At 39.1% G+C, this 15875-nt stretch overlaps 1 protein-coding gene across 2 annotated transcripts; it reads right to left on the bottom strand.

The window, feature by feature from the left end:
* Positions 1-212: 212 nt before the first annotated feature.
* On the bottom strand, positions 213-15875 carry pxylp1 (2-phosphoxylose phosphatase 1). 2 transcript variants are annotated; one of them, XM_044119733.1, is made up of 6 exons: positions 15731-15875; positions 14027-14161; positions 9010-9198; positions 7642-7768; positions 2573-2712; positions 213-1966 (listed from the first exon to the last, which is right to left on the bottom strand). In XM_044119733.1, exons 2-6 carry the CDS (start codon positions 14106-14108, stop codon positions 933-935), a joined length of 1572 nt encoding a protein of 523 aa, XP_043975668.1. In that variant the 5' UTR covers positions 14109-14161; positions 15731-15875; the 3' UTR covers positions 213-932. The 2 variants fall into 2 exon arrangements, with proteins under 2 accessions (XP_043975668.1, XP_043975669.1); XM_044119734.1 differs by lacking the exons at positions 14027-14161; positions 15731-15875 and adding an exon at positions 10793-10965.

Genomic DNA, 15875 nt, shown 5'->3' with positions numbered 1-15875 from the left:
ACAGCATTTAAAAGCCCAAATCTTTTCAAAAATGTGGATTCAGTATCGTTTTCTGTTAGGTATCCACACTGTCATGATCTTCTGGTGGTAAAAGGTAAAAAAAAACCTTTTTAAACACCCAAGCTGTTGTGGTTTGATGCAGTAAGATAGTCATCTTAAACAGGAAAAAATACTTGGTCTAAAAATCTAATCAAGAACAAGACCGCAGAGAAAATTCAACATTAATTTTAATGTGTACAAATGTCTGATCAAAATACACCAAAGTTAGATTCACAAACAACGAAAGTTTAAATAATTTGGAATTTTATTAAATGATTGAGAAAAAAAAACACTGAAAATGTACCACAGTTATTGTTTAGAAAAAGAACAAGAAGAGCCATATTGATGTTCAGTTAAAACCAGAAATAAAAAAACAAACCTACCATGTGTATAAGTGACAGAAACAAAAAGTGAGAACAAAAAGTGACTTTAGCTTTAGCCTTACTTTGATGAATGTTCTTTAAAAAGATTAGTCACACAAAATGTTCCCAAATAATTATTATTCCAGCCCAGTACGTGTATTTTCAACATTCCCTTCTCACTAGCCTTTATTTGGCCATGAAAATGTACAAAACCCTTTAGTTACAGAATAAAGTGCCGATCAGTTGTCCTTGAGGTATTTATCTTTTAGAGAAGGGCTCAGTAAACAAAAAAGACACAAAAGCTGGTTCGGCAAAGGTTAAAGGATGTTCAGAAATTTATCTCTTCTCAAAAATATCTCAAGTAAATGATTGTGTATTTTTGTCTCTTGTGAGTGGGAATGTTGGGCAAGTGAAACATGCCAGATATGATGAGTGGCATGAAAGAGCACCTTCTCTTAAATTTAAGAATCTGGGGAATCACAACCACCTGATGGCTGGGCGTACTTACCCTGCGACCTTGCTCTCAATCTGTCACCCTGAGAGCTTGTAGCATGCCTCCTTGTAGGAAGTAGCGTTGACAATGCTGAATATATCCTTCCTGACAAAGGTAAGGAAGTTTCTTAGAGGGCAGAGTGGTTGGTTGGTGTGGCGGTCGCTGGGATGACAGAAAGCAGTATGAAATGTCACGTCCTCACCATTGTACAGCACTCTGATGAACACTTCCCCATCTTTCCGATTTGACTTTGACCTCCCACTTTTTCCTGCTTTGTTTTTCGCCAGACCTTGTGTTGTAGGGGGGCTTTTCCACATTTCAAAGACTATTCTTGCTGCATAGCGAGGAAACTTGGCCTCCGCCAGTCCCAGGGCACTAAGCAACGGGGCAATGGTGACATCATGACCTGAGGAGAGGGTGAAGACCTCCTCCCCACCCAGACGAGGCTGCCGGCCTTCCTCGTTGGCCCTAGCGACCCGCTCCATTTTGTTAGCAGTTCTGTTGAGGTATGGGTACATGGCCAGGATGGCGTATTTACGATAGGCCCCAAATCTTCTCCGATCTACCTCATCGTCCAGCTGCTGCTGCCGAATTACCGCAAACTGTGCCATAGTCAGGCATCCGCCAGTACCGCCATCTCCACTGGAAACACATGGGAAAGAAAGGCCGTGACACAGGTGGCAAAGCAGCGAGTCAATAGGGTTTGCAGCTCGGAGCTGGCGAGTGAGAACACCTAAAGTGCGTGCCATGTCAATGTAAGTCCTCTCCAGGTTGGAATCGGCCACTCTGAGGCGATACTGCCTCCTCTGCTCTTCCTCCAGGTACTTGCTCCTGGCAGGGCACTCGCATGCCGAGCCACAGAACAATGTGCTCCACTGATGATGCACGGTCACCTTAGTCCAGTCGAAATCTGGGAGGAAGCCGTAGAGAAAGGCCAATCCGCTTTGGAGGGTTCGGCTCTTTCCTGTAGTCTCCATCCAAACCTGGCGAGGCGACCAATCAGAGGGGAGCAGACTGTGGTGCTTGTAGGCACGTTGGAGGAGTTGCCCATTGCGAAGGTGCTGAACGACACCTGTTGAGAACAACAAAGATTTGGATTTTAAGGAGAAAAGATTTCTACGGCATAACCAAGACATTTATCCAGTTATTAAGACTATCAACATTAATGCGTTAACACGTGATAAATCTAAAATGTTTAACAAATTAATATTACATAATGCAGATCAATTGCATAACCTATTTTGAGTTAGAAGCCTCTCTTATTGAGAGAGCTATCTAGTTCACAGCAGCGTGATTTATGGTCTTATACTGTGGTCAACTATGGAGTGTTGCAGACATGAGTGAATAGATGCCAAACTTGCTTTAACAAAACACCACGAGACAGATATTATGTAAATACTGGAACTGTGAATTATCCTTCCACTGAAGCACAAGTAGCTCGTAGTTCAATTTTCTAACTTAACACTGGAAACAAATTTACTATTTACCCTTCATAAATATGACAAGCTGGAAAATGAGAACACTCTCATTCTTTAACATTTTCCAAGCTTACAAAGTCTAGCATTGTGATTAATCTGATTAAACTTTTTAATTGATTGACACCACTACTAATTATGAACAGCAGCACAGAGAAAGCAAACACATTGGGCTGAGATTTATAGCTGTCTGGTTTGAAGACCTGTCTGTGTGAGTTGTCCCATCTCACAGACGCTGTGGTTGGGGAGACGTGAAATGGAGCCCAGCTGTGCCTCCCAGTGGCCTCTGGTCCCCTGGCCCATGTGATTAATGAAGGAGGTTAGCAGAGGGTGAGAAGGCTGCCTGGGAAGACAAAGAAAAAAATGGCATCAAATGTGATTACTGTGATTACTATGTATGTACGGTGAGTCTTATATCACATATAGGAGTTCTGCTGCATGGTTTTCTGCAAATGGAGTAAACCATGCCAGTTGTATTGAAATAAGTGTATGCTGACACTGACCCATTACTCTTTTCATCGTGGTTGTCAAATTATACGATTAGGTTGAAAGAGGCTTTTGGCAGTAAATAACTAAATCTGAATTAGCAAATTAATAAGAATTATTGGCGATTTTAGATAATCAGTACACCAGGAAGAACAGTCGAATGATGATTTCCAAACAACCTAACTCTGTGTGAAAGTAGAATTCACCTTCATGAATTAATCATTTTTATTAACCGCATTATTTGGAGGGCCAAAATTTATTTACAGCGATGTAAAAGACTGCCAGACTTAAAAAATAAAATATCAGTTGTTGCTGTTAAACGCAACTATTTATTTACTTTAGGAGACTGTTCCATTTTCCAAAGAAGGACTAGTTGGTTTGGATGTCTTTTTTTCTTTTAATAAATGTTATGACTTGAAAATGGTGCAGTATTTTACTCAAATTATTTCTTATATTAAGATCTAATTATCTGTATTACCTTTGACTCATTCAAACTCCCAAATTAAAAGTGTATTTTCTTTCTCGGTTAGACTTCGGATTGCTGTCTTGGTATTAAAACATAAGCAAATTAATAAAACTAAAATAACAAATATTATTTTAATAATTACATGCAATAATAAATGCAGTAAAAAAAAAAAATGTTTAGTGCATTAAAATAATTAGTAGGTGGGGGAATGTGGCCAGTTCCTATGCCTACCAGCAGGTGTCTCTTTAACACAAGGATGTGAACTTCGACAGGACAGCTCTGTGTGTGTGTGTGTGGGCGTGTGTAGGCGTGTGCGTGTGTGTGTGTGGAATAAAAGAAAAAAACTAAACATGTAGATATAAAACGATGAATAAATTCGTTGTCTCAGGGCACATGACAATAAACAAACACACACACACACACCAATTCCAGGAATGAGGAAAGCAAGAAGAGCAGTTGATGATCCAGAAGAATAAAGAGGATTCAAGATTACAGATTAATATGAAAGAATACGCGGGAGCTGCAGCTCAACTCAGCCAGATTAAGGGTGGGTGCATGCGCATGCACAGTTTCCATAGTGATCACAGAGAGATTCAGGAACAAGCCATAAAAATAGATCAAATAAAAGCTGTCGTCATGTCTGACCTTACACAGTAAAGCTTAATCTGTCATCTACAGCCACCTGCTACATCAAAAAGGACAATGAAAGCCTTTTTCTGCCGCCAGGTCATGTCAGTCATCACATCACCACTCTGCACTGTTTGCATCAACATACTCTTATTCATTAGCACTATGATAAACACACTGCGGGCTGAGTGTGGATGTGCTGAGAAGAGCGACTTTCTGCCCTGTCAGCAGCAGATCCGACTGGTTTGAGGAGAACCGAACAATTCAGATTTAATTGGCTGCACCAGGAGACTGGATGTCCGAGGATGGAGACGCCACAGTGGACAAAAAGCCTCTATTAGGTTTATTGTTGCCAGCTGAAGATTAGAGAGCCCAATTACATTAAGCAGGGATTATTATCACTGGATAGGATGGGAATAGATTAGTAAAGAGGAAGGAAGGGACGGGTGGAGAGATAAAAAAACAAAACAAACAATAATGTGAATGGTGGGATTAACAGAGAGAGACTGTGCTGGAAACGCAGAAGAATGAAATAGAATAGAGAACATATGTAGTGAATTTATAAAAAGACAAACACATTGATGGAAAAGAAGGGAAGGAAAGAGAGGAGATGCTCCCTGCAGATGGAAAGAGCTCAGTTAACCGCAGATGGAGACAGTGGGTCGGCAGGCTGGTGCCAGAGCATTCTAACACACAAAATGTACAGCAACACACACACACACATAAACACACACATCTCCTGCTCCCTGTGACGATCTCTCTGAGAGCATATGCCAGACTGTGTGCTTGTAATCACAGTTTGGTCAAAGAAAACAGAAGGAACTACCTACGGCATCAGTTCTAGTCATACAATCATATGCATACACACACACACTACTCTTTGTATTGCAATTAGTTGGCTTCATTGTGATGAAGCAGAAATTTCACCCTTTCACAGCTCCACCTCTCAAGACCTGCTTGTGGTGAAGCTTAGGGCTAATAGCTATGAGGGATTTGGAGAATGCTTGGAAGGGGAAAGACCTGCACCCTTTCAAGACTTCAGTCTTCTGATTAATTTAAGTGCAACCCATAGAAACAACACATCATAAGTCACAGAGTCATTAGCAAAGAGGAAATACACAACAAGAAACCCTAAAAATACCAAAGGTGTGTATGATACTATACAGAAAACGTGACCATTCCATTGTTTTTCCGAAGCAGAAAAATGCAGAAACAGTTAGTGAGATTCAACGACATGAGCCCTTCTAATGCACTAAAAACAGGATGACGACTAGAAACACTTCTTGTCAAATGATTCTGAAAAAAATGGAAACATGTCTTTAAGAAAAGTCACAACCTAAAACTGAGGGATGGCAATGCAACACAGGCTAGTCCACAGCTACAGCAGATATCACCAGCAAAGTCTGGAGCCAGAACCATGACAAGATCAGAAACGCTGTTTATGAGCATAAAGTTCTTCAGATAAGAAGACCTAGTGTCTTACCATGTTTTTTAAATTTTAGATCTACTTTGTCTGAAAAACACCTCTGCTGAAATCTAGGTTGTTTGCTATATAGTCCTATTATAGATGAGAATTAGTTTCAGTTGTGACTCAGCTTTTTTAGTTTATGAGCCAAAGGAATGGTAACTTGTATTTGACTTCCCTTCTGTCCACACCTTGCAAAACATTTGTTTGAATTAACAATTCATGGTCAAGGATGTTGTAAAATCTAAATGTCGATTGAGTTGAATGACATATGGTGTACTCAGAATAACACTTTGTCTTTCTGAGGACACCATATGTCATTAATTATAACCTTCACAAGTACAAAAGTGATGAAATGTGTGTAGAAAAGTGAGACTTCCACACATTGCGCCTGTTTTACACAAATACTCCATAACTCACAAGTAAAGTCTGTAGACAGAGGTGTCAATGAAAATGTGAGTGTTTATGGAAGTGTCCACCACAGCAACAATGCTGGTCAGAACTGGAGCAGAATTTACATTTAACCTAATTTTGCCAGAATCTTTGACATTTTCAAATCAGGAAAATTTTATTTATTTCTATTACAGTATAGCATATAGCAATAGCTCTCAATGTTTTAACTTGTCATACACTTGAGAAAACAGCCTAACTTCTGCTCTTAGATGGGATTTAAGAGCTAGCGTGGTATTTTAGATTCCAGGATGCATTTCTTGCAGAACTCTGATGCGAGGTCACAGTGTTCCTTCTTGCTTTTGATTTTCTCTGGCTGGAACTGGTTCTGTTAGACATCCGGTCTCCTGCGCTATTAAACAGCAGATAAAAAGAGTTCATTACCCGTTCGATTTCAACAATGCTCTCAGCTGCAGAGATGTGAAGCTGAATCAACTAACGGACATACAAAACACAGCTTTTTAATTCTTTCACGACCCTCTCCATGTCAAGATGGAACAGTAGCAAGTTAGATCAAGTGAATGCAGGTTGTAGGGTTCTAGCCTGCGGATTTACAGATAACAGTCTCATTGTGATTTGTCCAGATGTGCTGCTTTGTGCAAAATTAAGTCGCTAGCTGAATCTGAGCTCAGGTGCACGGCGTCAAAAGAGGATTTGTCTCAGACAATCTGGTGACCATATGGTCCAATTTTCTGGATTTAGTTTCCCTTGCTTGTTTATTTATTTTTAAATTACAATGTGCCTACTCTCATGCAGGGTTTGCTTTATTTTAATTAAATGAATTCCGAAAAACTAGCCCATTTCAGATATCCTAAGCTCAAATAGAAAGCAGAGCCGGCTTTTAATAACTGCTCATTATGAAATCTTATCTGACCCTCTTGAACCAGCGGAGTGAGTGTGAGCAGACACAAAGCGCTGCAGATGCAAAATGAGAGTAGAGTTCAGTGAGTGGAAAAAGATAAGGGATTTTTTTTTTTTAGCACTTTTGCTGCTTCCACCCACTCTCCCTCTCTGGGAGGCAGAAAGTGTGCGATGTGTGCAATGGCTACACAATGATGCATGACATGTTTCTAAGCATTTGTTTGTGTTTTTCCAGCTGTACTAAAGCGCAGATGTGCCATACCAAACTGTACCCACCCGTTGCTGATGACGCATGCATCACGGCTGAGAAGCTCAGCAACTGTTAACAGTGTTGTGAGCAGAAATCCAGTTAATGCACCTCATTCAGGTTGTGATTTTCAGCTAAATTCAGCTGGAGCTTTTCGACAGGAGTTTTTATGGGAGAATATTAAAAGCTCTGACATATATTTGCGTCTCATGCTCTGCTGCTTTCACATAAAAAAATTAATTAGAAAAAAAACTGTGCCTGAGAGTTAATTTTACTCACCTGAAATAAAAAAAAAACATTTATTTGGGTCCAACTCGGTTCCACTCTCTGTGACAGTCGTGTCTACCAATAAGAGTCTTTTTGTGCATTCCTGGCATAACAAAGGCATTCTACGACTGAAAATATTTATTTATACATGCTCTGGTAAAAAGTATGCGAACTACTTAGGAAGTGACAAGCCATAAAATTTTCCATCTGAACTGGACTTAGCTTGGGTTACTTTGCAAAGAAGTAGCTTCAGCGTCTAGATGTGCAAAACGGATGCAGGCGTCTTTCACAGGAACGTGGATCAAATACATCGTTGTAACATCACAATATGTGAAATAGTTCAAGGGATGCAAACACTCATGCAAAACCGTACTTTGCATGAGTGTTCACTGTCGGCGTGTACCTGCTGGCAGACAGGGTGCAGTCGATGCTGGGACGTCTGGTCTTTGGGATGGCGTAGAGAGGGTAGCGGTCTCCATGGCGAATCATCACATGAACAGATAGCAGCTTGTAGTCTGCGGGGCTGTGACCTGTAACAACATGAATAGACTTTTTTTCTGCTGTCATTTATTTTCCATCACGTTTTATTGCTGTTTAAAAGAAATAAGAAAAGAATAGTGCGCATAATCTGTTGATCCCTTTATTCTCAGTGAATTACTGGGAAACTCCGCAATTTTTCTAATCCTTAACCTCGAGAGAAATTTTCTTTCATTTTAAGTTTTACTGTGCTGATAGGATCAAAAGGCTGAATGCATAAAATAAAGGATGCCAGAGAACACAGAGGGCCGAGATATCAGCTGAAAACTGTCTGTATTTGGAAAGCATTCCTGCTGTTATGTGACAATTAGCATCAGATGATTTGATATTAACATATTAATTAAATATGATTGCTTTTACTCAAACAAGACCTACTTTGCTAACAGAAAAATGGATGAATGGAGAAATATACCAGGAATCAGAAGATATGATAAATGGAAATTTCTGACAATATGACAATAAGACTCTAAAAACAACGCAAAGGAAACTCTAAATTCAGAGAAAGAAGGTTAAAATTGCTAAAATGACCAAGTCAAGAGAGGTGGGAATCAGGTTCACTGCAGGGAAAAGGAGAGAGAAGAAAAGTATCTAATAAATTTTTTTGTTCAATACTTATTTCCTGTTTCATTTCAATATTTCCCATGCAACGACATATGTGAAGTGACACGATTTGATTTCATCGAATGTGTGAGTTACTCTGGTTGCTGCCCACTTCTGGTATGAATTTTACAACAATGGCCTCATTAGAAATATCTTGTACACATAATCATGCATCTGATGAATACTGAGGCAGCATCCTGACATACATCACAGAGTTGTTCCTGTGTGTCTGCGTTTACAAGAGTTTGAGAAGATACATTTAAAAAATAAAGTTAAAAAGGAGATTGTGTAAACAAAAGCAACATGTAGTGGAAAACAATTTGAAGAGTTATTTGTTTTGCTTATACACTTATCTTTCACTGACCCCAACTTAGATAAAAACGGCTCCACAATTCCAAAATATGAATAATGCAATTACAAGGAATTGACTTTACCAAATTTAACACATCCCTGGAGTTCTGACACACTAAAAGTGTACTGTGGCTGAATTATATAAAGTTTCCATATGATCTAGTTCTAGTTCTGGCTTTAAAAACTAGCCGGTCTCAAGGCTGAACATAAAAAGGAGTTTGCATTTTCCGGCATTTTGTGGTCTTTCATAAATCCTATTGTTACTTTTTATTTATGCTTTTACCTTCCCAGGCTTGTTCGGTGCGGTTTGGGGTGTTGCAGTAGCTGTAGGCCTCAAAAACAGGATCGGGCTCTTGGTTGTGATGCACAGGAAAGACTCGCTTTCTGCTTTTTGCCTCAAGACCTCTGAAACCCCCATCTGCATCCTGGACTGTTTGCTCCTCCAGCATGGGAGAGGTGGGAATCAGGTTCACTGTGAGGAAGATGAGAGAGGGAGACGTAACAACGTTGGAGAGGAAGCAAGATAAGAACATTTTCAGTTCATGCAATAGTATACCAGCATCAATCTGTGGTAAAAAGCCTGAGCCTAAACTTGGTGGTCAGTACAGAGATTTTCAGGTAATGGGACAAAATAAAAAGAGGGGAAAATAGAGCAGAGTAGCAAGAATTTTTTTTTTAAAAATGGATAGAGTAGCAGACAAGCAAGACTTTGTCACAGTTCCACAACATTTCACCTCCATGACAACAATTGTGTCCCTCTTAAGACCTCACTGTTACCATGGTGTAAGAAAGACAGAGCTGCTGTGGGAACTTAAACCAGCTTTTCCAAAGATCCAAGAAAAAGAAGCACAGCGCCAATGTCCCCTTTTGGAGAGCCGGAGGTCTAAATCCCACTTACATCACACACTCACACACACTTTAGACATTCAAGTTTCAAAGTAAATTATACGAAACTTGAACGACTAAGTTTCATTCAATGTTGCTTCCGGCTACCAAAAGAAAAGACACATTCCTGCTTTGATGGTGACCTAAATAGATTATCTAGTTCTGATTATCGCAACATTCAGGCACAAATAAGACCCTGAAAGAAGAACACTGTGCATCCTGTCAGAAAACTCCTCTGTCTTCTCACAAGCTTATAAAAATCAGGGATTTTGTGCCATCATTAATTTCTCTCTTGTGCTCATTTCCATCCAGGTATGGTCAGTGGTGTGGCTGTTTGCCCACTGTGCCAAAAGGGTGGGAAAATATACAAACATACAAAATTGTCTTTCAAAATAGGGATAGTGGACACCAAAGCACCACACTGAAGACCAGTTTTGGTAGAGAGAAAAGAGAAAAACGTTAAATCAAGAAAATTTAAATGATTGAGTTTCTTGTAATTTATTGTGCGATTAATTGATTTATTGTTTATTGTGGCATACGTAGTCAACCGACTGCAGTAATTGCACCTGGAATGAATAAGCATTTATGTTGTGGATGTAAAGAGTATCCTTCTCCTTTCTAAAGGTAGATCTGATTGGTGCGTCTATGTTACAGAGTGACTGCTGACCTAAAACTTGTTCTCTCCTTATTTTATGTATCCAAATTGAAATTAAAAAATGTGTTTACAGCAATATATCTAATAGCAGCAGTAGTAAACAATAAAGTACATAATGCTTTATTTTTGTCAAGCAAAAGAAAAATAGTGATTCTGATGTTTTAGCTAAAGATAAGCATATAGAGTTTCATGCTGCCTTCTTTAGCTAGTTTTAAAATAAAACTGTAACAGCTGACAAAGCCTACAGTATAAAGTAACGTTAACACTTCAATCTTAAAAAGTAGCTGATACACTGGTACATACTTGTACGATGTATGAGTATCAGTTCTTCATTGGCTACCTAAATCATGTTATTGTGGTATACCAGAGCGAATAAATTACACCCGACAGGCACAGAAGTTTACCAAAACCCTGGCTCTGGAGCTACGCCTTAAGAATTACAACCATATAGCTGTGAAAGTCAGCAAACAATTAAAAATAATAATAATAAAAAATCTGTTCATTAAGCACGTTTGTATAAACTCACCAGAAACGATGCAAAAGAAGAAAAGACAGAGCCCAGTAACACTGGAGACCATGCTGATAGCTGACTGCTGCAGACACACACTCACACTGGAGCTCATTCACTACCACAACCTGTTCCCCACACGCAGCCACCTCCCAAGCCACCGTCCAAACACAGGCCTCTGCAGACTGACCAAACTTCTCCAGACCTGCTCTGCCACAGTCCCATACACAATGGGGCTTTTGTGACCTCATCCTCAGTTCGAATGGGAGCACAGGAAAGCTGCACCGGGCTAGGCTGGAATACACACACATTCATGGGTCTACACAAAGTTTGGCTGCACTATTTAGAACATCTCCTTCCATCACATTAGAAATAAAAAGGGGTTTAGGAGGTTTTATTCAAAGGAAAAACAGAGTTTGGGTGATGAGGGAGGGCTGGTGATTAACATGTGAATACTTTAACACTAAACATGGTGAAAAGCTTAGATCCTACTTTTGAATAGGATCAGGCACAAAAAAAAAAACACCAACAGAAAACTACTTGCTTTCTAACTATACCCCAGCTGTAATTAGAGGGAAGGAAAGCACTTTGATAAATGATCCAAGTGCACACCCAAAAGCTGAAACACTAAAACTAAAGGAATTGCAGGTGTAAATAAAGACGACTGTTTTTCTTAAACAAACAGCTCTGCTTAACCTCACGTAATATCTAGGGGTACGTCAGTAAGGAGTAATCATGATTTAGGGCAGCTTTTAGTTTCACTTCAACAAAGAAATAAGAAAGCACAAACAGCAGTATTCCAGCACATTCTGGAAAACGATGGAATTTAAAGATGTTCCAGGTCTGGATGTGTGTTTTCACATCCTGTCATGCTGTCCAACTGAGAATCTATCAGTAGGTCCTTCCATCAATCCATGAAGTTGGACCAACTGTAAAGTTTGTCCATCCATCCAGATTCTGGCATGTGCTGCACTGCCCTGAAGCTCTCCCTGAAGCTAATGTTGATTCAATAAATGACACCAACTTAGTGACTGTAAAGTCATTTGATGTAAAAGGCTGATAAAAGCTAGTGTTTCCTAAGAGGCAAAAGGAGGACAGAGGCAAGCCTTATTGATCTGTAAGGTAACTATTCTGCTCTTTTCTTTTAATTAGAAAAGAGCATCAATCAGCTTCTTTACTAAAACCTTTTCTTGGTTATGAATTAAATCAGTATAATTAATACTTTTTTGTAATATATATTTTTATATATTATCCCTCAACATAAAATCATTGTAAATTATCACAGTAAAATAAATGAAGCGGGACAGTTTGTGAAAGACAAAACAAATCTGACAATCCCAAAAGGTTTAGCCAAAACTGCAATCAAGGTTTTACAAAATTAAGGTATAAAGAATCAACATTTAATTTCAAATCATGTATTTCAAGTTTCATCACCGTCTGCATTTGAGATTTTGAAACAGGAGAGAACAAATTTAGCCCAAATTGCTTTGAAATCTGTGAAATACGCCTCTGGTGTATTTGCTGAAACAAAGATTCAAATTAGATGTTAATTTCAGGGTGCTGGGGAACGTTTCTTACAGCGTTTATAAGAAAAAGAATAATCAAAGACATTTAAAGTACATCTGAATTGCTCCATGTGAAATACATTTCTGCTTGATCTGATCCTCTTGAAATGTCTTGCTTATCTTTTATTCCTGCCCATAAACCTACCAACTCTCCTGCAGAACACGGCTCTGATTCCCTTCTCTTTTACAGATTCACTTCTTTGTGTGTCTCTTGTTCTGTTTTAGTCACTTTAACCACCGTGTGCTGCACCACTCCTCTATGAGATGTCCATGTCCTTTCGTCAACCTTGTCCCCTGGAGGCAGATGGACAATCTTTTGATAGTAAAGACCATCAATAAGCAATAAACAGGTGATCAGACTTTTTCCATTAAGTGCAGCGAGACAAAGAGGAAAGAGCAGTGAAAAATGAGACAGACTGACGACACGACAGTCATTTATTAAACATGAAGAGAAAACCCCCTTTTCTCTCCTGGGCTATTCCTGCATAATGGTTCAATTCTTCCTCATGTATAAATAAATGATGGCAACTACTGTCTCCCCTACAATCATACACAACAGGTATGATTATCATCAGCCCAATGCACTGCAAGTGGCTGCAGTAAAAAATGAAATGTATAAATGCCATTTGGGACCGTTTTATAGGCATTATGATATAATTTTATGAGCATCTGCTGTTTATAAACACCAATCAAAAGTTGCAAATGTTGGCAAAGATCTGTCAAGAATACCAAAACAGTATTTATAAATTACACTTATTCTATGTTAAATAGTCGATTTGCAGAGATAATGTGACAAACATCGGCTTCATTTGTGTGCTTAAACTGTCAAACTGCACTGGGAACCTTCATAGGAATAAAATGTGAGTGGTACAAACACTTCATATAACATACATTTTCAGTTGCATGATGATTGTTGATGAAGTGTCATTATTACACATCAATTATGTTGGTTCAAAACCAGCTCTAAAAAAGTAGGCTTTAGTCCAGATTTAAAGAAATTCAGTATTTCAGCTGTTTTCCAAAAAAGCTGAAAGAAAGGAAGTTACAACAGCTGAAGAACTCAAACTCAGATTCTGAAGTCTAAAACAGCAGGTCTGAGTCACTAGATTCCATTTTAGTACTTCAAATAAACACATGTAGCATGTGCCTAATAGCACGTCTGCCATGGGAAAGCAACATATTTACTTGAAAACTTTGCTGAACTCTGAAGTGTATAGGATGGACGAAAGGCAAATTTCAACGCAATGAATACAAGTAACAATCATAATCTCTAAACTGTCTCTGCATCAACCGCTACTTTTGTTAGACTTGCACATTTCCACCAGTTCGCAGCAGTTCATCTACTTTTCCTTAACGTTGGAGGTTTCCCAGTATTCAATCAGTTCTACATTCATGCACCTTCTGTACAAAAAGACATAATTGTGTGCACCTCAGTGTGCAAGTAACGTAGATGGTGGGAGGGAAACAAAGCATCCAGAGAGGCCCACTGCTGGTGCTGGATATTTATAGGAATTCTACAGGGAATTCTGCTTTGTTTTTGCATGAATGGAATGTCTAAAATAAAACAGCAATGAGAGGATATACATGACTGGTTATTCCAAACTGCAATAAAAAAAACGGGTATCTGACCATGGCTCCGGAGTAACAGAAAATGTATATTTATAGAAACGCACACAGGTGGACTTACAGAACTGGAGGCTGAAACTGAGGACGGCCAGCACCGCCCCACCCACCACCACCAGGAAGAGGAAGCGGTTACGAGCCAGCATCTTGGAACCGGTCGCCGTTTCTGTCCATCAGCCATCCGGACTACATCTCATCCCTATAAACACACAAACATAAAAAAGAAGAGATAAAACTACATTTGATTTACAGCAGCTGTTGTTTTGTTGCACGTGATATATATGTGCAACAAAATGACTGGAATCTAACTCTTTCACTTAGCGATCATGTTAATACTCATACTCCTAAATTACAATCCTATAACAGGAAAAACATGCTCTGAGAGAAAACACTTAATATAACATACATGAACATACAGAGAAAAACATAAAGATAAATAAAAAGAGTGCATGTTTTTAAATGATTAAAAATGTATTCATAAAACGGAAAACTATTACACGTGCTAAATATCAACCACTTACATAAACAACCCGGATAATTGTTTAAGATTGTGTATTAGATTATCAGATTTATTCCAACTGTTGCATAGTCCATGACTTGAACCATTTCTTCCCACTTAAACCATTTAGAAACGTCTACAGAAAAGGGCCAAAATTAGAAATAAGTACGGATTGAACTAACAAAACGAAAAAGCTAGTGAGAGGCCTAGACCTTAAAGCCTATCATTAGGTGGGGTAGAAATGTACCCAGCACTCAGTAGTGAAGCTACACCACCACCGAAAACCATAAATATGACCTTCCTGATTGGTTCCCTGAACACACTCGTCCACAGCTCCAGGATATCAATGATGAAAAGCAGAGAAATAAGTTAATCTGTTTTAAGTTTTTTCTGTATGACTTAATAAACTCGTTAATTAAATTACCTTTATGAATCATGCACAATAACAATCACCAGACCACAGTTAAATGATTATTACGAATTTATAATGAAACGTCATGCGCATGAGAAAGAGGGGGGGGAAAAGCCATCTCTTGAGGAAAAAAAGTCACTGAATTTTCTTTTCATAGACACTGGAAAATACATCAGTAGCTTTTACACAGAAAGCGCAGTATTTTATGCCGATAATGTAGGAATGTTCTCCCTCTCTAGGGAACTCAAACAGTCCTTCAGACTGCGTGGAGTCTTTCTTTCACTTAAAGAAACACTGAAACTCGATACGGTCAACTGAGTCGATAAGCTCCCCTGAGAACAGTCAGCTGGTTAACTAGTTAGCTAGCAGTAAGCTAGCTGACGTTCACTATACTTTGCTACATTAAGGGTAATGAACGTCACCCTCCGCTAAGGATATTATCATACTGAGCTGCAAAAACAGAAGTTACAGACTTCCTTTCATGGTGAATCTACATCGAAAGAATGAACTCAAATTCCATTCTGATGAAGCTTTTATGTTTATTATCATTCTCATCTGTACAGTCAGATTTTACCCCGCATACCACACTGACGTAGTCGAGCGTCGGACTTTAATTACCTGAATTATTTTATCGCACATGAACATTTCTGCCAACTTTGCTCATCGCTACTTGTTGCTTCCACCTAATATAAGTAGAAACTCTGCACCGACAAAAGGCTTTATGTTGTGGAGGAACAGAGCCAATTAAAAAAAATGCCACATCAACAACCGTGCACACTGCAGCAGAACATGGTCAAAACACCAGAAGATAATAAAGCTCGAAAACACAAACTGACATCAGTAACGAGTCTCTTTACCTGCAGACTGCAGTGACGGATCCTCACATAGTTACTCGGATAATGACGACTGCTACTCAAATCCAGCGCTCCGGTTTCTCTGTTACACCTGACTGCCTGCTGAGAGCGGACAGCAGCATCAAAGTACAATGGATGGATCTAATGC

This window comes from Gambusia affinis, linkage group LG06, assembly GCF_019740435.1.
Source record: "Gambusia affinis linkage group LG06, SWU_Gaff_1.0, whole genome shotgun sequence".
Lineage (NCBI taxonomy): Eukaryota > Metazoa > Chordata > Actinopteri > Cyprinodontiformes > Poeciliidae > Gambusia > Gambusia affinis.
Note: the sequence above shows the minus strand (reverse complement) of the source record. Positions and strands in the feature narration are given on the sequence as shown.